The sequence below is a fragment of the Drosophila pseudoobscura genome, chromosome 4 (genome assembly GCF_009870125.1).
Source record: "Drosophila pseudoobscura strain MV-25-SWS-2005 chromosome 4, UCI_Dpse_MV25, whole genome shotgun sequence".
NCBI classification, from domain to species: domain Eukaryota; kingdom Metazoa; phylum Arthropoda; class Insecta; order Diptera; family Drosophilidae; genus Drosophila; species Drosophila pseudoobscura.
The window spans coordinates 20592527-20617343 of record NC_046681.1 but is presented as its reverse complement, the minus strand read 5'-3'; the positions used below and the strand labels follow the sequence as shown (position 1 = coordinate 20617343).

The 24817-nt window shown below is 48.5% G+C and overlaps 1 protein-coding gene across 21 annotated transcripts in view; it reads left to right on the top strand.

Annotated features, from left to right (window-relative positions):
* The window catches only part of Msp300 (Muscle-specific protein 300 kDa), a 124732-nt gene that overhangs the window by 39376 nt on the left and 60539 nt on the right, over positions 1 to 24817 (top strand). For 17 of the 21 annotated variants that reach the window (XR_004469287.1, XM_033380224.1, XM_033380231.1 and 14 more), the window contains 8 exons: positions 48 to 13208; positions 13553 to 13867; positions 13993 to 15135; positions 15683 to 15871; positions 16039 to 16276; positions 16334 to 19116; positions 22272 to 22577; positions 24175 to 24326. Coding sequence is in view for 20 of the 21 variants with exons in the window: in XM_033380224.1 (XP_033236115.1) it covers positions 48 to 13208; positions 13553 to 13867; positions 13993 to 15135; positions 15683 to 15871; positions 16039 to 16276; positions 16334 to 19116; positions 22272 to 22577; positions 24175 to 24326 (18287 nt within the window). In the remaining variant the exon portion in view is untranslated. The remainder of the gene's footprint in view (positions 1 to 47; positions 13209 to 13552; positions 13868 to 13992; positions 15136 to 15682; positions 15872 to 16038; positions 16277 to 16333; positions 19117 to 22271; positions 22578 to 24174; positions 24327 to 24817) is intronic. The other 4 variants (XM_033380232.1, XM_033380223.1, XM_033380233.1 and 1 more) reach the window with 3 other exon arrangements.

Genomic DNA, 24817 nt, shown 5'->3' with positions numbered 1-24817 from the left:
ACCCTTTTGTAATCCCTTACTTATCAAATGTTTTGTTCTTTCAACAGCGAATCTGCCAGGATGCAGACAACAAGCGCGAGGACATGAAGTGGCTGGTCAAGACGCTCGACTCTCTGCTCAGCTATGCCACCGAAGATGAGGCCAACCTGGAGCAGAAGAAGCTGGAAGATCTGATTGCCCGCTACAAGAACCTCATACCCACCATTGAGATAACGATGGTCAAGACGGAGGTGTTCTCCAAGTGCTACACCTACCGTCGCGAGGTGCACGAGGTGGTGTGCCTGTTGAGCAAGGTCAAGGACCAGACAGCCAATATCCCGGCGCCGGACAGTCTGGAGCGTGTGAACCGTTTGATTGAAGAGCAGCAATATGCCATCAATCAGCTGGATCATCAACGGCCGCACATCATGTCCATGCTACAGCGTGGCCGTGATCTCAGCAAGGACGTGCACGCCCCGGCATTTGTCAATACCGAGGTCAAGAGTCTGGAGACGGGCTGGAACCAGGCCTACACACAGACCTCCGACAAGCTGCAGGCACTCAAGGGCACCCAGGCCGTGTGGAGTGAGTTTGTGGACCAGAAGAACGACATCTTCTCCATGCTGCAGACGGCCGAAACTGAGCTCCGTGCCCTGACACCCCTGCAGACGGATCCGAAGAATGTCAGCCAGGATCTAAAGTCCAAGCGGGATCTGAATGTGCAGCTGCAGCAGGCCTCGCATCAGCTGCTGCCCAAACTGCATGCTCTCAAGTCGGAACTGGCTCCGTTGGCTGCGGCCGACAAGCGTCCCATACTGGAGAAGGAGGTCACCGAAGTGGAGAAGATGTTCTTCAATACGATGGAGCATGTCAAGGATCGCGTTGGCTATCTGGAGGATTACAGTGCCAAGTGGAACAACTACAAGACGCGTCTCGCCGAGCTGCAGGAATGGGCCAACAAAGTGGCGCCCAAGAACATCGAAGCCCTGCAATCGGAGGACCTCACACCCGAGGAGCGTGTGGTCAAGGTGCAGGGCTTCAAGCGCGTCCTTGGGGAGCGCATGAAGCAGCTGGATCTACTCGCCGCCGATGCCTCCGAATTGGCACCGAAAGAGGGCAACATTGCCGAGGCGAAGCGTCTAAAGGGTGAGATCTCCAAGCTTCAGGAGGTGCTCAGTGCGATCAATCGCAATGTGGACCACCAGGCACAGGCCGTGCAAGAGGATCTCATCAACTGGCAGCAGTTCCAGGCCGGCCTACAGCAGATCAAGCCCGCGGTGGAGCAGAGCGAAGTGAAGGTAAATAATGTAGTTTCTAAGCCCCAGACCCTTGAAGAAGCCGTTGCCATGCAACAGAATGCCCAACAATTTGAATCACAATGCCAGGAGCAATTGGACAAGCTCCATGGCATCTCGAACATCAGTCATAAAATGTTGTGTAAAACGAATGCCCCCGACGAGCTGGATGCCATGCACTCGCGTTGGTCCGCCGTCCACGAGAATGCCAAGCAGGCGAGCGCCAAGCTCGAAAAGTTGGTGGGCAATTGGAAGTCCTTCGATGCCGATGCCGGCAAGTTGGAGGATTGGATTGGCCAGGGCGAAAAGCAGATGGCCAAGCGTCCGGCTGTGCTGAATACTCCGCACATTGACAAGCTGGAGAAGGAGTTGGTCAAGCTAAAGTCCTTCAACAACGAGATCTCTCAGCAGCAGGCCAAACTGGTGGCTCTGGGACAGAATGCCGATCAGATTAGTCTGCATTTGGCCCCCGAGGGTGCCGCCGCGCTCAAGGATCGCGTGAACCAGATGAAGGGTAAGCTGCAGAAGCTGTCGGAGGCCACGAGGGGTAACATCAATGAGGTCTCCGATGCCATTATCTCGAGGCAGGACTTTAACGCGAAGCTCGTGAACTTTTCCAATTGGATGGAACAGCTGAGGAATCAGGTCACACAGGTCGAGGAAATCAATCCGGAGCGCGTGGAGACGAGTCTGCATGTGATCCACGCTCTGATGCAGGAGCATGCGGACAAGAAGCCCAGCTTTAATGCCATCTACGATGAGGTCAAACAACTGGCTTTGGGTGCCACACCCGAGGAAACGAACGCCCTGAATGATGCCTATACCGCTCTGGTGGTCAATTACCAGAATCTGGAGACGAATATGCTGCAAAAGAAGGCGGCCCTAGAGAAATGGACAGAGCTGTTGGGCTGGAAAAATGACACGGAATCGCATCTGAATTACTTGAAGCATCAGTTGGATAAACCCGAGGGACCCGCTGCGGAAGAGTTGGGCAAGGTTATCCAAGAGATTGATTCCTTGGGTCAGGGCATTAGCTACTGGAAGGCGCAGGCCAAGGAGATTGATGAGAATCCTGCCATCCAGCTGCGTGATGCCCTGTCGCGTCGTCCACTGATCGCAACACAAATTGTCAACGATGTGGAGAACAAATTGGAGAATCTTAAGCTCCGATCGCAGAACCAGCAGCAGCAACTGCAGCAGATGACAGTGCGCAAGGACAAGTTCCATGCTCTGGAGCACAACTTTGGTCAGTCGCTGCAGGAGAACCGGGACAAGCTGCAGGCGATACTCCGACAGCAGCCCACACTCCACAACATTGATCAGATCATAGCCGATTTGGTGGCACTCAATGAGGCCCTGAAATACCAGGCAGATCTCAAGAACCGCATACACGACGAGGGTTCGCTGCTGATGCGCGAGGACATTGCCAGCATGCCGGCCATCCAAGAGAGCCTCTTGGTCATGGACAAGAACTATGATTCGCTGCAGAATGAAATCGCCGAACGCATACAGAAATACAACCTGATTAGTCAGGCCTTGAGGGAGTATGCCGAAGCCAAGGATAAGTTCTCCAAGGAGCTGAAAAAAGCCGCAGATCTGTTCAACGCCATACCACAACAGCCACGCGATGAAACGGAGCTGCAACAGGCCTCAGAGAAGACACGCAAGACCCTGGAACAGCTGAGGAAATCCAAGCTCAGTCTCGATGAGCTCGAGCGACGTGGCAATAATGTGGGAAAACTGTTTAGCGCCATTGGCGAGCCCATACCCCAAGAGGTGCCACAGGAGGTGACGGCCGCCAAGCAGCAGTGGCAGGACCTGCACGACAAGACTGCCAAGAATGCGCATGTCTACGAGACGGAAGCGGTCATTTGGTCACAAATAGAAGATGCCAAAAAGGATCTGCTGCCCTGGCTAAACGAAACCAATCAGGGTCTGTGCGATGCGGCAGACAATTCCATAGAAATCGAGTTTGCCCCAATGCGTCTGAGTAAATACCGGACGGAACTGCCTTCCTATCAGGCTTTGAAGGATACCATTGCAGAGAAAACCAAGGATTTGGGCGGCAATTCACCCGCTCTGAAGGCACTCAATCAATTGTTGGATGAGCAGTTCGCTGAGGTATCCAACAATGCCGAGCGCTTGAGTGCCATTACCACGTCGTTTAATGATCAAGAACAAGAGCTGCGCAGGCGCTCGAAGGTGGCAGGGGAACAGGTCAGTAAACTCCGCGAACAGCTCATCAAATGCGACGACATGTCGGGGGATAACAACAAGATCATGGAGCGTCTACTCCAGTGTCGTGCCTTGCGCAAAGATCTGGATGAAAGCGGCAACGAGATTGACAATATCAAGCAAAAGGTGGACGAACTCCGCAACCTGTATCCCACATTCAGTGAGTCCATCATCCCCAAGGAACTAAACAACGTCCAGAAACGCTACGAAGGCGTGGACTTGTATGCCAAAAAGATTGAGAGCTCGCTGCTGCAGTTCCTCAAGAAGTTCCATGCGGATAGGGTGGGCATGCTGAAGCGTATCATAGCCACGCAACGCGAGAAGGTGGCCTGGTGTCAGCCAGAATCATCGAGCGACAAATACAATCTGGACGTTAAGAAATCATCGCTGCAGGAGGTCGGCAAGAGCATTGACGAGTGCAAGGCCAGATATGCAGAGACCTTGAAATCTTTGGAAATGCTGAAGGCTGTGGAGTCCCCACAGAACCTACAGGAGCTATCAAAGGATGCCCAGCTGCTGGACAACGATATGAAGGCCTTGCAGGATAGCTTTGACCAGATCAAGGGCATACTCGACGAGAATGTGGATCTGTGGTCCCAATACGAGCAATCGAATGAGCAAATATCCAATTGGTTGCGCGATGTGGAGGGACGCGTCAAGGCGGAGACCAGCAGTCAAGTGAATCTTCCAGAAGTGCCACAGAAACTGCAGGAGCTGGCCATCCTACAGCAGGATGTTTTGGCCCACGAGCCGATTATCCAAGGCTTGGAGCAGACCTCTCAACAGCTGATTGAAAAGAATCCCGAGGCAAGGATTGGACAATTTGTGCAGCACCTGGTACAACGCTATCAGGCCGTAAGTAAGAGTCTGAATGGATACATTGACAAGATCCGCAGTGCACAATCGTCCAACACAAACTTTGCCAAGGCTTCGAAGGACTTCAATGAGTGGCAGAGCGATGCCAAGATTGAATTCCAAGAACTGGCACGCATGGGCTCCCCCGGATCCTCTTCGGCCACGGCCCAACAGCTGCAGACGATCAAAAACTACATCAAAACCCTGGATAATGGTCAGATATTGCTGAACAATGCAGTGGATATAGGCGAGAACTTGTATCCCGTGGTGTCGCCAGAGAATCGTGAACGCATTCGCGCGGATCTGCGACAAATGAGGGAGAAATTCGACTATCTGCGAGATGAGGCGAACGCTTTAATGCAGCAGGTGGAGGGTGTGCTCATACAAAAGACCTCCATCGAGGAGAGCTACACCCAAGTGTCGCACTATCTGAATGAATCGAGGGCCAAGGTTACAGCTGGGGATGAACTCTATCCCACTTTGGCCACCAAGAAAGCAGCCCTGCAGAACTATAAAACGCAACTGCAGGAGATTACGCTGCACAAGAATGCCCTGAAGCAGCTGCACGACAAGGCGGTGACTCTCTGCGATGATGAGTCCGAAAGAAAGACGGATGAGTCCATTCAGGAGTATAATACTTTGTCCAAAAAGATTTCCGATCGTATCGGTACCGTCTCCAATCAAGTGACCAAGCATGAGGCATACGATCAAGTGCTGGAGAAGGCCCAGGACTGGTTGAACACCATCAAATCAGAGGCCATAGACATCCTCAATGAGACCACATTCGAAAAAGAGGGAGCCGAAGAGAAGCTTATTGTTGTGGAGAACCTATTGCAGCATAAGCCCGAAGGAGATTCGATCTTTGATACGTGCCACAAACTGTTGGAGACTGTACTAAAACAGACGCATCCCAACGGACATCCTGCCTTGCTGAAGGGCTTTGAAGAGCCAAAACATGCGTGGGAGGAGTTTATGGTTCTGTGTGAGGATTCGTTGGTGAAACTCAAGCAACTCTGCTCGAAATGGGACGAATTCGATTCGATTATCGAAGACCTAGACAACTGGATGAAGAATGTTGAGGCTGTCGTCAAGAACCAGAGCCTCAAGAGCACTGCGGAGGCAAAGAGTGCCCATCTGAAGCAACTTCAGGACATTTCAAAGGACATTGAACGTCGTGGCTCGGCCATCAATGAGCTGATGGATCAGGGTCGTGAAATCGAGGGAGAAACCGACTTAAATCTGAAACTCTCGCGCTTGAACACACGCTACCAGACGCTCAAGAACCTGTGCAAGGAATCGATAGCAAAGTATGTGAATTATGTGAAAGATCATGAGAGTTTCGACCAGGACTTCGAATCGTTCAAAGAGAGTCTGTCCCGTTCTGTGAATGATCTGTCGAAGGCCAATGAAATCACTGGCGATCAGAGTGTGCTCCAGGAACAGCAGAACAAACTCCGCGAGATGTCAGACAAACGCATCTCGGATTCGACTCTCTTTGAGGGTCTCATCGATCGCGGGGAGAAGCTGTACGGCCACACCAGTCCCGAGGGCCGTGAGATTATACGCCAACAGTTGCGTTCGCTACGCACCCTGTGGGATAATTACACGGACGATTTGAATGCGGCCACCCAAAAGATTGATCAGTGTCTGTTGCAGTTCAACGAATTTAGCATTGCCCAGGATCAGTTGACCAAATGGTTGAAGGATGTGGATAAGGCCATGCAGAGCCACACGGAGCCAAAGACCACGTTGCAGGAGAAGCGCGCCCAGTTGCAGAATCATAAGCTGTTGCACCAGGAGATCACCACTCACAATGTCCTGGTGGACAATGTGTGCGACAAGGCACAGCTACTGATTGATCAGATCAAGGATAACTCCTTGAACATCTATCTGCATTCGATTAAGGAACTGTTTCAGAATATTGTCCAAAAGTCCGATGAGATCTTGCACAATCTAGAGGACTGTGTGCAGAGGCACAACGATCTAAACAATGGTCTGGCCTCGGCCAAGACCTGGATATCGAATGAGAAGGCCAAGCTTCTGGAGTGCGATGATGCCTACGGCGAGAAGGCGGACATTAAGCGAAAGATCGAAACCCTGGGACAGCTGGCGCAGAACAAACCCCAAGCCATGAAATTGATCAACGATATACGTCTGCAATTCGACAAAGTGAAGCCCACAACCTCCGAGAAGGGTAACGAAGTCCTAGACAAAGAATTAGATGAACTGGAGGTCACTCTTAAGTCCCACTTTGATGACATCGAGGGCATAGAAGGAAAACAAAAGGATGTCCTCGCCCAATGGGATAAATTCGAGAAGACCCTCGAGGAACTGACCAAATGGTGTCGCAATGCCGAGGCCGTGTTCCGCGAGCAGCAGCTCCAGTCGACGCTGCACGAGAAGGTCGAACAGTTGGAGAAATACAAGATCCAACGCGAATTGATTCTCCAGAAGGAGCGAGAGATCGATGCCTTTGGCGATGCCGCCCATTCGCTGCTCAACAATTGCGGGGCCGATCGTTTGAAAACCCTGACCACACAGATCACGAATCGTTATCAATTGCTGCAGGTGTTGAGCAAGGAAGTGGTCAATCGTTGGTCGAATCTCGTGGACGATCATCAGTTCTATCAGGACAAGTATAATGAGGTTGATCTGTGGCTGAAGCCGATTGAAGTGCAACTGGAGAAGGTGCTGCTCAAGGATGAGCAGGAGCACAACATATTGCAGGTCCTTTTGTCCGAAAAAGAACAGGCAGAGAGTCTCTTCGGTGCACTCAATGGGGCTGGCGAGAAGGCTTTGCCGGAAACTTCTACTCAGGGACGAGAGAAGATCAGAAAGGACCTGCGTGACATACGCGATCGTTGGGACAAATTGGACGAGGGCATACGTAATCTAGAGAAACGTCAAGAGGCCCAGGGCGTCCAATTGACCAGCTATCAGGATATCCTCAATCAAACGGTCAACTGGTTGGATCAGGTCGAAAAACTACTAAACAATGAGAGCCCCGCCACGTGGACAAGTGCCCAGGAGATACGCTCCAAGCTGTACAAATACAAGGCTACCAACCAGGACATCAACTCACACAAACGCATCGTGGAGGCAGTCAACGAGAAGGCAGCTGCCCTGCTGGGAAGCTCTGCCCCACCAAATGCCGATGATATAGCCCAAGCGGTGACGGAAGTGAACAAACGCTACGATCAGGTGGGACAGCAGTGTGCCCAGCTGGTCTCCGATCTGGATGCAGCTTTTGAGGTCTACCAACAGTTTAGCGAACTCCAAAAGGCCCAACAGGACTACCAGAAGAATCTGTGGGATCGTCTTACGGGCTACTCGGATTACTCCGGCAACAAGGCGGCCCTGCAGGCGCGTCTCCAGAAAATCAACGAGATCCAGGACGCCCTGCCCGAAGGTGTGGCCAAACTGAAATCTTTGGAAGAACACATCCAGGCAAATGCCAGCCACATACCCGCACGATCAAAGGAGGCCATGGCCAGGGATTTGGCCAATCTACATGCAGACTTTGAGAAGTTTGGTGCGTCGTTAAGTGATGTCAAGAGCGGCCTGGAGAACCGTCTCCAGCAATGGAACGATTACGAGATCAATTTGGATCGTCTGATCAATTGGCTGGGAGAGGCTGAGAATGCACTGAAGAACTATAACCTCAAGAACTCATTCGAAGAAAAGGAGGAACAACTAAATCGGTTTCAATCTTTGGCCCAGAGTTTGCGTCAAAACGAATCAGACTTTGATAAAATGAAGGACGATACCTCGGAGCTGGTGCAGAGCTCAGGCGAGACGAGGATTGCTGTGAATGTACAGCAGGTATCCTCGCGTTTCCAGTCCATCCAAGCCACAGCCAAGGAGATCCTGAAGAAGTGCGAGCAAGCTGTCCAGGATCATGGCCATTTCAATGATAAATACAAGCAGTGTGCCAACTGGTTGGCCCAGGCCCAAGGACGATACGACGACTGCTGTGATTTGTCCGCCGTGGGATCCCGCGATGATCTATTGAAGAAACAGATGGTTATCCAGGAACTGCTGGCCCAACAGCCCACGGCCACGCAGCTGCTGAACAGCACTGTGGAGCTGGGGGAGAAATGTTATGGTTCAACGGCCACCGAGGGTCGCGAGGCCATACGCAGCCAGCTGGATGACCTGACGTTCGATCAACTGTTTGACAACATTGCCATTACGGCGAGGAAAATACAGGATAAGATTGCCAAGTGGTCTGGATTCGATGAGATTGCCGACAGCTTAAAGTCCTGGCTGGAGGAGACAGAGAATGCTTTGCCAGCGGACATTGAACTGAAGACCACGCTCGACGAAAAGCGCACAAAACTACAGACCTACAGGGATGTACTCAATGACATTAATAACCATCAAGTGGAGGTGGGCAATCTGCAAGAGATTGCCGCAAATCTGCCCGAGAAAACAGAGCATGTTGATGGAATCCTTAAGGATATAGCCGAACGCTTCGGGAAGCTACAGAAGCGCGGGCAATCCTTTGTGGAGCGCTATGAGGGCATCGTGAGTGCCCATCAGCAGTACTCGAAGGCGGTAATGGATGCCCAGGAGTTCATTGATGCCACCCTCAATACGGTTCATTATTGGGGTGATTTGGACCTGGAGCAGATCTCCCTGCACACGAATCTGGATCGTTTGAAGAACCTCAAGGCCAGTCTGGCCGATGAGTTTCCTCGCGTGGATCAAGTGCGTGCTTTGGGCGAGAAAGTCATCCCCGGTACCGTGGATGTGGGTCAAGTGAATATCAAGTCCCAGATCGATACAACGCAACAGGAATGGGAGGGTCTCCTTGCCGCCATTGGCTCCACCATCGAGGGTATAGAGTCGCGTCTCCAACACTGGTCGGAATACGAACAGTTGAGGGATCAGTGTCTCGCGTGGATACGCGATACCGACAACAATCTCCATGCCATTGATCTGAAGGAAGATCTGCCCAAGAAGCGCACACAATTGGATGCTCTGAAGGCACTCCAAGGCGATGTGAGGGCCAAGGAATTGGAGGTGGATAATGTCACAGAGAAGGCACAGACTCTCCTGAAGGGCCACCGGTCTTCGGGTCCCGAATTGGTCGCGAAATACCAGCAGATCTTCCACAAGGTGAAGGAACTGAACAATCGCTGGCAGCAATATGTTTCCACACACGAGGACTTCGATAATTCCTTAAACGATTGTACGTCCTGGATCAATGACATCAAGGAGAAGCTCGACTACTGCTCGGACATGTCGTCGATGAGCCAAAAAGAACTGGACAAGAAACTGGCCACCATTCAGGATGTCATACTCCTCAAGGATGAGGGTTCTGCGCGTGTCTTGAAGATCTTGGAACAGGCCCAACATGTCCTGGCCAATACAGCGCCAGCGGGCCATGAGGCCATCAACAGGGACCTCACCGATCTACAGGACCTGTGGTCTGGCATTGCCCTGCGCATAATGGACGTGAAATCGAATCTGGACGACTCGATAACCCAATGGTCGGGCTTCCTCGATCAAGTGCAGAATGTGCGCAAGTTCAACGAATGGTTGGAGGCTCTCTTGAAGGAATTGCTGGAGAATCAGACCACAATGACGGAAAAGCGAGCACAGCTCGATCGCGTCAAGTCCACGGAGGAGAAGGTGCGCGTGGAGAAGATCGATGTGGACGCACTGAAGGTACAGGCCAAGGAAATGATTGCCAGCGGGCAGCAGAGTCAGGCGGCCTACCAGGCCCAGAAGGTGTTGGACAACTTCGATGAATTGTTTGGGAAGACACAAAAGCTGCTGTCGGACCGTCAGGATCAGTACAGGGATCATCGTTTGTTCAAGGAGGCATACGATGATCTCGTTAGCTGGATAGGTCGCGCCCGGGAGAAGTTCCCCGCCCTGAAACAGAGCAGCTTGAGCGACAAACTGGCCATTGAGAATGCTGTCCAGGCTACAGAAGCCCTGCTCAATAAGCAGGCCCAAGGGGAACTGTTGGTCGAGCATCTAGTGCACACGGGCGAAGTGGTGCTCGCGAGTACCTCCACGCAGGGACAGGAGATCATACGGAATGATATACGCGCCCTGCGCGACAGCTTTGAGAGTCTGTTCCGTGAGATCAATCAGCAGAAGGAGAACCTAGAGGTCACCATGGTTCAGTGGCGTGCCTACAAAGAGGAGTACGAACGTCTCATGGAATGGCTGCAGCAGATTGATATACTGGTGAAGAATCACAAGCTCAATCTGTGTCCCAATCTGCCGGACAAGGAGAAGCAGGTCGCAGACATGAAGGATGTGATGTCGCGACTGGAGAAGGGCAAAGAAGATATTGATCGATTCAATGCCTCGGCTTCCAGTCTCCTCAAGTCCCACCTGGATACTTATGTGAACAATCAACTGCGGCACCTGAGCTCTGTCTATCAGGTCCAAGTAAATCTGGCCAAGGATGTGCTGAAAAAGGTCGAAACGAACCGCGATCAGCATCGTGAATACGACTGCAACATGCAGTCGGCCAAGGACTGGATAGCCCATGCCAAGACGGCCATTCAGTCGGCCGGCGATGGTGCTGGCTCCAAGGAGGCCCTCCAGCGCCGCCTCGAACAGATTCAGGACCTGATACGCAACCGGGAAGTGGGTCAAAATCTGGTCCACACGGCCATCAATAATGGTGAAAAGATTATTCGCAATACGCGCTCGGATGGCAGGGATGCGATCAACAGCGAAATGAAGGAGCTGCAAACGGAATGGGACAGACTCGTGAAGAAAATGTCCAATGCCAAGGTCCAACTGGAGACGAACCTGCTGCAGTGGGCGGACTACAGCTCCAGCTACACGCAGCTGCAGCAATGGATCACCGACAGGGAGGCGAAGCTCCAGCAGGCCTGCGAGCAGAAGATTGTCAAATCAAAGCGGGGACAACCGGGTCTTAGTAGTGGCCTGAGCGAGCGCAAGGCCAATCTCCGACAGACGAACAACATTGTCCAGGATATTGTGTCCTTCGAGCCGATGATCCAGTCGGTCGCGTCCAAGGCTTCCGATTTGCAGCAAGGAGCCCCAGCCACAGAGATATCCGACAAGTACGAGAATCTCACAAAGCAAGCCAAGGATCTGTATGAGAAGCAGAAGACAACCATCGAGAGCTACCAGTCGCTGATCGATGCTGGCAATGACTTTGCCACATGGCTGCGCAATGCCAAGGAGCGGCTAAGCAAGTGCTCCGAGCCGACAGGCGACAAGCAGGCGCTCGCCGAGAAGACCCACCAGCTGAAGATCCTCCAGGGCGAAGTGCCCGAGGGTGCGCAGAAGCTAAAGAATGCCCTGGAGCAGGGCGAGATTGCCTGCCGCAGTGCGGAGCCCGAGGATTGTGAGATCATAGAGCAGGAGGTGGCCCTACTCCAAGAGGAGTTCGATGCCTATGTGGAGGCCTTGAACAAGGCCAAGGACTACCTGGAGGTGGGAATTGTTAAGTGGTCCGACTACCAGGATCAGTACACCGAAGCCCTCGAGTGGCTGAGCAAAACAGAGGCTCTGGTACAGTCCTACAACAAGTTGCAGGATAGCCTCACACAAAAGAAGGTCGTCCTCGAGCAATTCCAGGGACATTTGCAGACCCTCTTCGACTGGCAAAAGACCCTCGATCATTTGAATATGAAAGCCCAAGTGCTGCTGGAGACCTGCTCCGATACGCGCATCAGCAATGCCATCATGCAGCTGACGACCAAATACAACGCCCTGTTGACCCTGGCCAAGGAGGTGATGCGTCGCCTGGAGATGCACTACCAGGAGCATCAACAGCATCACTCCCTCTACGAGGAGTGCCAGTCGTGGATCGAGAACACGCGCGAGAAGCTAGCCGACTGCGAGCACATACCCAGCACCCTGAATGAAGTCCAGATCAAACTGAACACCGTCAAGAATCTCCGCCAAGGCTTCGAGACGGGTCAGAACAAGCTGCGGTATCTGCTGGAGCTCAAAGAAAAGGTGATCATGAACACGGAACAGAATGGTGCGGCCAAGATTCAAGAAGACACCGAGGCCCTCAAGCAGGACTTTGATAAACTGCTGGTGGATCTCAACGATGTGCGCCAGAAGTTGGCCAACCGGCTGGCCCAGCTGGAGGAGATCTTCAAGCTGTACAAGATCCTCATCGAGTGGCTGGACGAGACCGAGCCCAGTGTCAAGGCCAGCGATGAGTATCTCAATGATTTGAGCGAGAAACGCGCTGCCCTCGAGAAATTCCGCGTCATCCAGCGTGATATCAACGGACACAACGACATTGTGGAGAAGATCAATCTGCGTTTGCGTGAGGACAATAGCCTGGATGTCAACGACTTCCAGCCGGGTCTCGGCAAATTCGAGAATCTTCAAGGGGAGGTCAACAAGATCATAGAGTCCCTGGAGAACCAGGTCAACAGCCACGAGAAGTACAAGCAGGCCTACAATGAGCTGCAGGACTGGCTGCGTCGCACTCGCATCGATGTGGAGCAATGCGCCGACTGCCATGGCGAAAAGGATCAGGTGGAGAGTCGTCTTAATCGATTGGGTGACATACAGGCCACCTCTCTGGAGGGCAAATCCCTGCTGGATGCCTGCGAGGAGCTCAGTCAAGCGGTCATAGCCACCAGCGGCCGCGAGGGTCAGGACAATGTGGCGCAGGAGATCAAACACTTGACTGCCGAATGGGAGACCCTCCAGGCAATGTCGCGTGATGCGCGCAGCAGTCTGGAGACCTGCCTCAATGCCTGGCAGACCTTCCTGCAGAAGTTCAACAAAATCAATCTGTGGATCGAGACGATGAGCAAGCGCGTTACCAAATCACAGGAAGCCGAAAACAAAACAACCGAAGATTTGGTTAATGCCAAGGTAAGAAGAAGTCTGCTTCACGTCTTCTGTCTGTCAAAAACAAGTCTCAAAAAACGCAACTGTCGCACGCTCCACTAATTGTACTAAAAAAATATACGTATATATCCGCGCACCCAAAAGTAGAGTCTCACCGAAACACCGCCAAAAATTTGTATCAATCAAAATTAATCCATAGACTAAACCACTAATCAGTATTGCTAATCTTTCAGCTAATCACTATCTCTCACTCTTGCAGCCTCTAATCATTTACACAGACTAATTGTCTAATGCCTAATATATGCTTTATGTGCTTTCCAATGTCTGTTTTATTCAATTTAATAATCAAGTCTTGGATTTCCCCATAGAAATTACTCGAGGAAGTGCTCGCCGAGAAGGACAATGTCGAGGATTTGAACGACAACTGCGAGCTCTTGATGGAGCAGAGTGCCTGTACACGGATACGCGATCAAACTATTGAAACGCAGGCCAATTACACCAAACTATTGACCTCTGCCCAGGGCCTGGTGGCCAAGATCGAGAAGAATCTGTCGGACCACACAGAGTTCCTGAACTACAAGAAGGAAATGGATGGTTGGATAGAGAAGGCACAGCAAGTTCTCAACGATTGCAGTACCGATGGGGATGCTTCGATCATAGCCCAGAAATTGGATACAGTCAATGTGAGTAATGGAGAAGTCTTTGATGGGAATTTAAGTGGGATTTCCATGGGTACCAGATGGTGTTCCGAAGAGACTATAATATGATCAAGCTCTAACATAAAAAACACTCTCTTTTCCTCCAACAGTCTCTGACTTCTCGTCTGCCCGAGGGTCAGCATTTGTTGGCCTTGGTGCAAGATGCCTACTCGAAGGCCTCCAACATCACGCCCGAGGACAAGCAGGAGAAACTGCGCGAACTGATGACCAAAGTGCGCGAGGACTGGGATGCCTTGGGTCTGGCTGTCAAGCAGAAGTTGAGCGACCTGAAGCAAGCCCAGAATCGCTGGAGCGACTTTGCCGCCAACAAGGAAAAGCTCGAGAAGTGGCTAAGCGAGACAGAGAAGACGCTGAAGGCGGCGCCCGAGACCAAGGGAGAGCTTAGCGAAATGAAGACTCTTCTCGAGCGCTACAAGACGTTGGGCAATGAGCTGAAGCAGAAGGGCAATGATCTGGAGCAGCTGCAGTCGGAGGCCCGGGAGTTGGGCACCGAAGTGGATGCCGTCAATCGTTTGCAGTCGCGTTGCGACAAGCTAAAGAACGATTGCTCGTCGCACATTAAGGCTCTCGAGCAGGAGATGCTCGACTACAATGCGTACCATCAGAGTTTGCAGGATGTGGAGAAGTGGCTGCTGCAGATCTCCTTCCAGCTGATGGCCCACAATTCGCTGTTTATCTCGAATCGCGAACAGACCCAGGAGCAGATCAAACAGCACGAGGCTTTGCTCTCTGAAATTCAGAAGTATCAGACCAATCTGGATGACCTGAATGCCAAGGGTCAGGCGCAGATTAAACGCTATGAATCCACCACTCCAGCCATCCGTCCCACGGTCGAGTCGCAGCTGAAGAACATCCAGGACAGCTACAACTCCCTGCTGCAGACCTCAGTGCAGATCAAGAATCGCCTGCTGGAATCACTGGCAAAGTTCCAGGAGTACGAGGATACCCTCGACAGCATCATGCGGAATCTGGAGGCCTACGAGCCGATCATTCAGACCGAACTGGATGCACCGGCGACCAGCTTGGAACTGGCCCAGAATCAACTCAGGTGCGCCCAGGAAATGCAACACAAGTTGAACAACGAAAAGTCCCGACTGGCAGCCGCCGTGCAGGCCTGTGAAGCCGCCACTGCCTCGATTAGTCGTCCCAGCTCTCCGCTGGAGACAGCCATGCAGGCCATACCCGAACGTGAATTGATTGTGCGCGCCAAGCTTGAAGATCTGCTGGATCAGGTAGGAATCTGGATAGATTATAGCTTTGTAGTTTCGTGATCCTTTTCCTTTCAAGTAGTTCTTGTTTGAGGAAGCATTTTGTAGATTTGTTTCCTGCTAAGACCATAATTCCATTGGTTGTACATTCGTCACATGCAACGCTAACGCGTGACTGGCAATTTGTCATTAGTTGACCCAAAATTCAGCTGATTTGACGAAGCCCTTTCCTTTATGGAATATTTGTACAGCGAAGCTATCATCATTTGACGAATGTTCTCCTAATGGAAGAGTGGCACTACTTTCTAATAACTGTCTTGACCAATTTCACATTTATTTGATTTTTCCATTTGATTTGCTAACCAATGATTTGTTTTTCCAATTTAACCCCTAACCATCCCCAAACAAAACACAAAACACACCCAACACTGCCCTAACTTTTGTTTGATTTGCTGCACAACCCACGACCCACAACCCAACCCGTAACTGTTGTATAAACGCACTACCAAAACAAACAAAAAATGCTCGAAAAATGCCTATTGCCAATGCCATTGCTATTGCTTCGAAAAAGCAACCGCCGCAAAAGACTCGGAGCTCAACCGACGATATCGATGAAGATGATGATGAGATCCAAGTTGAGCTCAGCGATGTCCATGAGGCGCGTTTGGATCCGATTGCCCATGAGCGTGTCAGCAACTATCGTCGCATAGTTCGCCTGAATAGTGCCCATGTGAGCAAGCTGCACGAACTCGTCGCCAAGGTAAGCTATGCCAAGGATCACACAAATCCGGAACCAAATCATGACGCGGTGGCTGGGGCAGCATGTCTTGAATTAAATTATTAACTGCTTGTTTTATTCCATTTAAAAACTAAATTGAATTCTCAAAAACTGCGAATAGATAAACACGTTTCAATGCCTTTGTTTAGGTGCAATCCCATTTGGGTGGTTTGACTGCATCCGTTGGCGAATTGGAGCAACAGCAGAAGCAGCGCGCCGAGCTGCAGGATTGGGTTAAGAAGCAACAGAGCTCCGTCTCCGACTGGTCGATGCGTCCAAGCAAACTCCGTCCCGAGGCGGCACAACAGGAGCTTGTGGCGATGAATGATCTATTGAATTCCATTGGCGATAAACGCTCGCAATTGATGCTGGAAATGACTGGATCATGTGAGTGCTGAAAGGAAAGATTACAAGTATCGTAAATATTAATTTGTATGTTTTTAGTGGGCGATGAGGACACAGATTTGGATGACAATATCGACAAGCTGGAATCGGAGCTAATGGATGCCATTGCCAAGAAGCAGGCGGGCCAGAATGTCATCGATGGCTACCGCCAGGGCATGCAGGATGTCCAAAATTGGTTCGACACACTCATCAAGCGCATGGATGTCCTGGATCGCGGATCGGGCCTGAATTGTGCCCAAAAGACGGCCGCCATTAATGAGATCAAAAACGAATACGAACTCCAGGGTCATCCCAAGATCCAGGAGCTCAAGGGCAAAGCCGCACAGGTGGCAGAGGTTATCAGCAATCTAGATGGCCAGCAGGTCGAAGAGCAAATGAAATCTCTGGATCGTCGCTTTGCCGATCTCGGCAAGCGTATCGATCGCAAGGCCCAGCTCCTGGATGTCACCAACAAGGGTGTGGATGGAGCCAAGGGTGAGATTGACCAGCTCCAGAATTGGGTGAAGCAACAGATCGAAGAGCTGCAGGCCCCCACTCCTCTGGGATACACACCCAAGGATGCCGAGGCGCGTCAGCAGAAGATCAAGAGCCTGATGAAGGATGCCGAAGCAAAGCAATCCCTGGCTGATGTCCTCGAGAAGCGCATTGCCAATATGCAGCCGGAATTGGAGCCAGCAGAGTACTCCCAACTGGAGTCTGCTCTGAGGAACCTCAACACGGAGAATCGTAATCTGGCTGGCGTTCTAAAGGCCGAACTGGATCGCGCTCTGGAGGCTAGCAAGGCACGAAAGGGCCTGGAAAACGATCTGGACAAGGCCCGTCAATGGCTCAAGACAAAGATCTCGGAGGTGCGCAAGCTACCCGTCTATCATCCATTGACCTCTGGAGAGATTGAGAAGAAACTGCAGGAGAACAAAAAATACGACGATGATGCCAAACAGTTTAACGACAGTGTACTCAGCGATGTCCAACGTCAGGCAGCAAACATCATGAAGGATTGCGATGACGGGGACAAGGCTGCCCTACAGCAGATCCTCGACGAAATAGCCGCCGACTATCAGACCCTGAAGGACGAGAGCAGCAAGCGAGGCAAATCTTTGGACGATCTGCTCCAGGGACGCAAGGCCTTCGAAGACTCGATGAAGAAGATGGGCGACTGGCTGAACGAAATGGAAACGGCCACCGAAGGTGAGCTAAGGACCACCAGTTTGCCTGTCCTGGAAGAGCAGCTGGCGCACTACAAGAAGCTGCTACAGAATGCCGAGAATATGGGCGGCCTCTGCAACGATGTATCCGAGCAGGGCAAGAGTATCTTGCCAACCCTAAGCAATGCCGATAAACTCAAACTAAACGATGACATTAAGAACATGAAGGACCGCTATGGACGTGTAAAGAATACCATCGATGATAGGGTTAATGCCTTGGGCGACCATATCAAGAAGTACAAGGATGCCAAGAGTCGTTTGGCCGATTGCAGCCAGTTCCTGAGCACCATTCAGCAGCGCATGCGTGAGCTGAATCGCCCGATTGGCTCGAGGATCGAGGATGTCCAGGATCTGTTGGGTGCCTACGAGGGTATACTCAAGGAACTGAAGGACAGCAAGAGCAAGATGGGTGACATGCAGATGGACGATCTGCCTGAATTGCAGAGCATTTTGGCCCAACAGGATGATATGATCAAGCTGATTGAAGATCAGTTGGCCCATCTCCGGCAGCTTTTGCTGCTTCGCGAACAGTTTATTGCGCTGATCAATGAGATCATATCCTTTATCATGAAGTACACCGATGTGATCATTGACATTGAGAACTCCCCCGACAGCCTGGAGGATAAGATCAACAAGTATGACGATGTGATTGTCAAGATTCAAGAGTGCGAGGGTGTCCTGGCTTCGGCCAACGACAAGGGCCAGAAAATCGCCTCCGAGGGCAATGCTGCCGACAAGAACAGCATCACCGAGCAGCTGCAGTCTCTGAAAAACCAACTGCAGAATCTCCGCAAGGCCGTGGAGTCACAGCGACAGAAGCATCAGCTTCAGCTGGAGTCCCACAAGAAGATGGGCGCGGAGCTAAGCGAGATTCTCGACTGGCTGCACAGCCATGAGGGCGCGGCGAAGTCCCGTCCCCTGCTCGATCGTGATCCAGAGTCGGTGGAGCGTGAGCTGCAGAAACACCAGAGCCTCAGCCAGGACATTGACGCCCATCTGCAGAAGTTCAACAAGATTAACGATGGCGTAAAGACGGAAATCGGAATGCCCAGCTCTCTGCTGGAAATGCTTTCCGAGGGTCGTTCCCTGGTGGCCTCCCTGCCGCACGAGCTCGAGGAGCGCGAGAAGTATCTGAAGAACAACCGCGACTCCCGGCTGGAGTACATGCAACTGGTGGCCAAATTCAACGACTGGGTCCACGAGGCTGAGCTGCGTCTGCAGAACAGCCAGCATGGCATCGACTATGAGCATCTGGTCCACGACCTGGACGAGCACAAGATCTTCTTTGGCAACGAGGCACCCATCCGCAATCTGGTGCACAAGCAGATCCAAGAGGCAGCCGACAAGATCTGGTCGTCGCTCAACAACTACGAGCAGTCGGAGTTATCTTCCGAATTGGCCCAGTTCCAGAACAAACTGACCAACACCCTGGCCAATGCCAAGACCCAGCAGAGCGAACTGGAGCAGGAGGCCGAACGCTGGCGCGAATATCAGCAATCGATTGACCGCGTCAAGGCCACCATTGAGCGCACCAAATTCAGCGATGAACCCGTACAGAATTTGGCCGGAGTGCACTTTAACATACAGAAGCTGTCGCATGCCATTGGAAATGTTCAGGTGAGCCATTTGAAACGATCAATAATAACCATACATCTATCGGGGATTACACAGATACTTTGTGTGAATGGAACGCTTGTAGGGATAGTATATTTACTGGAATTTGTATGCACAGATGACGAAGAAAGTGCATTCCCTTGATCCTATGTAGTGCTTTGTATATATATTTTCGCGCTAGGTCGCACAAATTGACGGTGCAAAAATCGGGACTAGGAATACAACAACCAAATGTATGCCATGTATCTGAAATTTTTTTAATTGAAAAGAATTATAGTATGTGTATATTCCAAGCAATCTTTAGAAGTTGTGACTCAGTATAGGTCTTCCAAAAGGCGGATTACTGCATCAAATAGCTTTTCTTAGGAAAGATCTGTTGTAAAGTGTCTCTTGGAGGTCAGGTTTTTATGATTTTTCCGCGCCTAGTACGTGATTTGTACTCGTATGTATGTACATACATATGTACATAATTTGCCAAAACTTTTTAATATACGGACTATTATGTCGTATAGCTGTCATCCGATTGGGATGATCACATGATCATGTCAGCCTCCACTCATATTTCGTTGGTTTAAATATTTTGCATCGTTTGACTATGATTAGAATACAACAAAATCTTTAAGTTAGAGGAGTTATTGGAGTGAAATGTTCTAGTTGACTCAAACTTTAAATATTTCTCGCATTAATTGCACTCTTATGTACACGTCTCCATACATAAATACATACGTACATATGTATGTACTTAGTCATGCATATTCAGCTGGCAGCTTGCACTTTTTGGTGCATACATAAATATGTATATGTATCCATAGCCGAAAGACCTGTTTTCCAAAAATACAAACCCAAAAAATGACACATTGCCCAAGGATGTGCCACAAACAGAGGCACACACGCATATACTCCCATACTTGTACTCGTGCAAATGCAACGCCTTAAGAGACAGAGAGACGGAAAGAGAGAGAGAGAGAGAAAGAGAATAAATATGTATGAAATTGTCATTTACCCGCACCCAAATCGATTGCATTCTCGTTGCGACTTGATTTGCCGGCCGGCAAAAAGCTCTCCAGACACTTTCAATTGCATTTTCCCCTATCTCGCGTTGTCTCGCTCTTCGTTAGTTTCTCTTAGAGTGTCTGGCCCTCTCTCTTTCCCCCGGTCTGGAGGTGTCAGATGACGATAGTGTTTTATTGAACGCGCCCCGAGTCCATTTGTTTACTTTCGTAAGCGCCTGCTGTTACCTTGGGAACTCATTAAACTTTTAACCTACTCGTCGGTCGTCGCTACACTCGAGTGTATTCGTACATACATATACATATTGAGAGCTTATCGTCGTCGGCCTGTTCGGTCTGTCAAACTTTTGGTTCGATTATTCAAGGCACAAGCCTCGTCCGAATTTAATGCTCAGTTTCGAAGCGAAAAAAAAACAGCTGTTGTTGTTGCTGTTGCTCTGTGTGCGGAACGTATTAAGCGATATGACATCATCACAGCAGAGCACGCTGGCTGGCAGAAGCACTGTATAAAGCAACCAGTTTTTAGCCAGGGATGGGCATGGCCAAGGGGGGCATCAGCATCTATGAACGACCATATATTCGGTTGAGAGCAATGATTTATTCATGTCTAATTTTTCTAAATACCAAAGATGAAAATAGAAAATAGCCATTTTTGTATGGAAATTAATTCATAACTTTGACCTCTATGTAAATAAGAGATGAACTTCTATGACTTAATGTTTATAAATATAATAGAATCGTCTGTAGCTAGAAAATCTTTAGATGGAATCTTTTGTAATAGAGGTTTACAGTTTTCCGTTCAAGTTGTAGCAATATGGACTATGGTGTCTATTTATCAAGTTTTATTTGTATAAAGTTATTCATTCAAGTGGTAGAACTTTGACTGCAGTTCGAACATCCATAAAAATCTGTACATCTTCTATCCCTGGTTGCCAAGAGCCGCGGCCGACACTGTAGCAAAGCAACAAAAACACATGTTGGGTTGCTCTTCTCCGTTTTATTTTGTCTGTAGCTGAGCGAGCTTTAAGAGCTCTCTCTTTACTCTTCGCATACAGCTGTTTTGATGTAACTGTATGTAGCTTTGTAGGGCAGAGCATGCCGGTTGGGAAGCTTGGAGAGGCATTCAAATTGAAGGTTTCGAGGTTTTTTGAGTGGTCTGTAGATATTAGTTCCTCAACACCCACGCCCACCCAAAAAGATATTCGTACCTATACATACGAGTGTACACATATACACGTATGTAAGCTGACATATGTATGTATGCTACAGTGGTGCCGCAAAAAAACGTGTTTCGAGCTGTGACCGACCGGCTTTTTTGCGCTCTTTAGCCGTTCTCTTTTGTTGCGAAAGTCCTCTCTTGATGGCGCACCGCTCTTTACAGTTCTAACTCGTGCTTGGGGTTGGGGTTTTTTGAGTTGTGTTTCGTTCGTTTCACTTCTTTCTGAGACGTTTATCTGTGCGGTTGTTGTTTATTCGCGATTTGCTCCAAAGCATATACAAAAATATATACAAGCGAATATATACCACGTATGGAAAGAGACTACGACGACGACAGACACGTCTAGAAAGGGAAAAGATTGCGTTATTTGTTATATTTGGAATTACTCGTTTCGTTCTAATACAAAAAAAGCCATGTGCTTGAAACGCGCAAATTGAAATTGAACGAGGAAAAAATAACACAACAAACACAAAGCGGATAGACATCAATATCGTATTCAGAGGCTAACGTCATTCTACAGCCATTCGAATCGAATCTATTATAAAAGAACTAAAAGAGATAAAAAGAAAACCAAGAGGAAGCTTTATTTGAGGTGTGTGTACGTGCACGCGTTCGTGTGTGCGTGTGTGTAAAAGTATCTACGAAAAAAATTCTATACGAATAAGCAGTCTGTTCCACCGTGACACCCCCCCTAGAAAACAGCAGACATATGTCAGGGTTCAAATATACATATATTTAAATAGTAGACTAGGGAACTCTTTCAAGAGAACATAAAATATACACTAAAATATTCAAAACAACACAAAAATTATATATTTTTATATAAACATACTAACGGTTGTGCGGGTTACGTCACACTCCCCCCCATAACCATATATCATACCATACTTTCGTAACACTGGATATTAACCGGCGCGTATTTTTCGCAGAGTCAAAGCAGCGACCTTTCTCTGGTTAACCAACAATCGCAGGCCCTCATACGCCAGGCGGACGCACGCAATCGCCAATTGATTGAGAAGGATAACGGTGACCTGAATCGCTTGTGGCAGGAACTGGTACGCAGTCTCGAGCAGCGTCGCGATAACCTGCAACAGTTGGCCGAGCACTGGGATAGCTTTGAGAACAGCTTGCACGGCTGGGAGAAGGCATTAGGTCGACTAGAGGATAAGTTCCGCAATGTCGATCCAACTGTAAGATCCCGACGTCATTTGGAAGATACAAAGAATGCCATTCAGGTGAGTTTTTCTTCTTTTTTTTTTTGTAAGGTATTTAACGACATTTCGAATAGCCGTAAGAAGGGAAACTATTCTTATAGTTTGTGACCTATCTTTTGTGCATTTCTAGTAGGGTCTTCTTGTAGGGTGTTTACGCTTCGGCGTGCCAAAGTGAAATAGTACCTTCCCTACTTTTTTTTAAGGTCACAAGTAAATTTACATGCCATTCCATTCCATACCATACATATTTGTATGTATGTATGATGCGATTCATTCATTTGCGCCCCGCCTCCCTATTGGGCTTTGCGGTATGTCAAATATTTTTACCAATCTATGTATATCTACATATATCACAAAAAATACATATACAAGTTTACATATTATATGTTGATATACATAAATCTATGTATATGTACCAAAACCATGCCGACATCAAGTTCACGGTCACGTTGTTGTGGACCGAAAGAGCTTCCGCTCTCTTAGTTTTGCTCTCTCTGCCGCCGCCGCCGCCGCCGCTCTCTCTCTCTCATCTTGAGTTGAGCTTCACGAAAAGCTATAAAGCAGCTGATTTCGGGCATGTCCAAATGACCAACAAATCTATTAATGATGCTGGTGTAATTAAGGGAAAACAAGAAACAAAACAAAAAAGAAATGCTTAAACTTTTAGTTTCTTTAGACTTTGTTTTTCAATGGCATCCCATATGATAGCGACTTATATAAGGCTTGAGGGCTGGAAGCACGCTTTACGACTGGCTTATACATATGTACCTTTAAAATGCTAATCTTCATTTAAATTCAATAATTCCAAGGTGTCATTTAGTTGTACAACATTATTTATTAGTATTAGTATTAGTTTTATTATTTATTAGTATCAGTAATGGATTTTATTTGTTGATTTGTAATCAGAAAAATTGAATGGGTTTTCGCTGTAAGATGAGCTCATTGTTTGGGGCGATAATTGTGCAAAATAGTACTACTATTAATAGCAGACAGAAGTACAAAAGATAGGCCTTGTTTATCAGTCTGTGTATAGCAGTCTTTTCAAATCACATTTCAATTGAAGCCAATTTCCAGCCATAAAAGAGTGCCCCCCCCCAACCACCTTATCGATGTGACGATGTTGTCATACAAGCGCCATATACAGTGCCGATACCTGGGCGATAAAACAACCAAAAAAAAAAAAAAAACACCAAAAGTATTCGTCTAAGACCTCCTCAACAAAACAATGACGAAAAAAAAATAGACAGAAACAGACTATAAATTTGATGTATTTGTTTTATTCTTTTGTTGTTGTATCACTAGCTCTTCGGTTTTTTTTTCTAAACCAAAAAAGCTTTAGAGTCAAGTCAACACATTTATTTTTCACATTTTTTTAATGTTGACCTTCTCGAAAAAACTGGAATCAAAACCGAAATTGAGAGTGAAATAACACGAAAAACAACTACAAAATTATGTGTACAGGTTATTGGTTAGGCAGCAAAAAAAGATCTAAAGAGAGCTTTCCCTTAATTAAATTTTTCGTTTACTTGAGATCTTAATTAACCTTAATTAATATTAATTGAAATTCCTCGAATATATTCGCACATTTTAATTAATAAACATTCTTCGTTTCACATAGGAATTACGTGAAGAATCAAATCAACTTAAATCATCACATAAAGAAATCGAGACTCTCTCAAAATCCATCCTCACATTCCTTGGGGAAGTACACAAACCCTCGGCGGAGGCCATACAGGCCAAAGTGGATAAGTTAGTTGAACAGCAGGCCAAGTAAGTACATCCCAAACTATTCCCATTGCTATTTTTAGTAACCATTTAAAGTGTGTACAATGTACATCGTGTGTTAAGCTATGCGTGACATGATATGCCGAGTATTCCCCCCAACAAAACCGAAATCAAACTTTTTTGTTCTCTGTCTGAACGAAAACGTTTAAGCCCGGAAATTGAATCGGCTTGCTGCATACATTAGGGTACCACGAAAAAAAAAACTTGTTGCCTAATGAAAATGAATGTGGAATTCAGAGAGAATTTAACAGGTTATATTTGATCAAAGGGTATCTTTAACAGGTTTTAAATTCGAATTAATGCTATATACCCATATATATCAATGTACCTAAAAGATTTGAAGATTAGATCAATTAGGAACCACGAAAAAAAGTGGAAAGTCAATAGAAAGAAACTATGCTATTGTATTGTAATTATGTATATATAAGATATTTTTAAAATCTATAGATCTATGAAAAGTCATCAATTATGTTAAA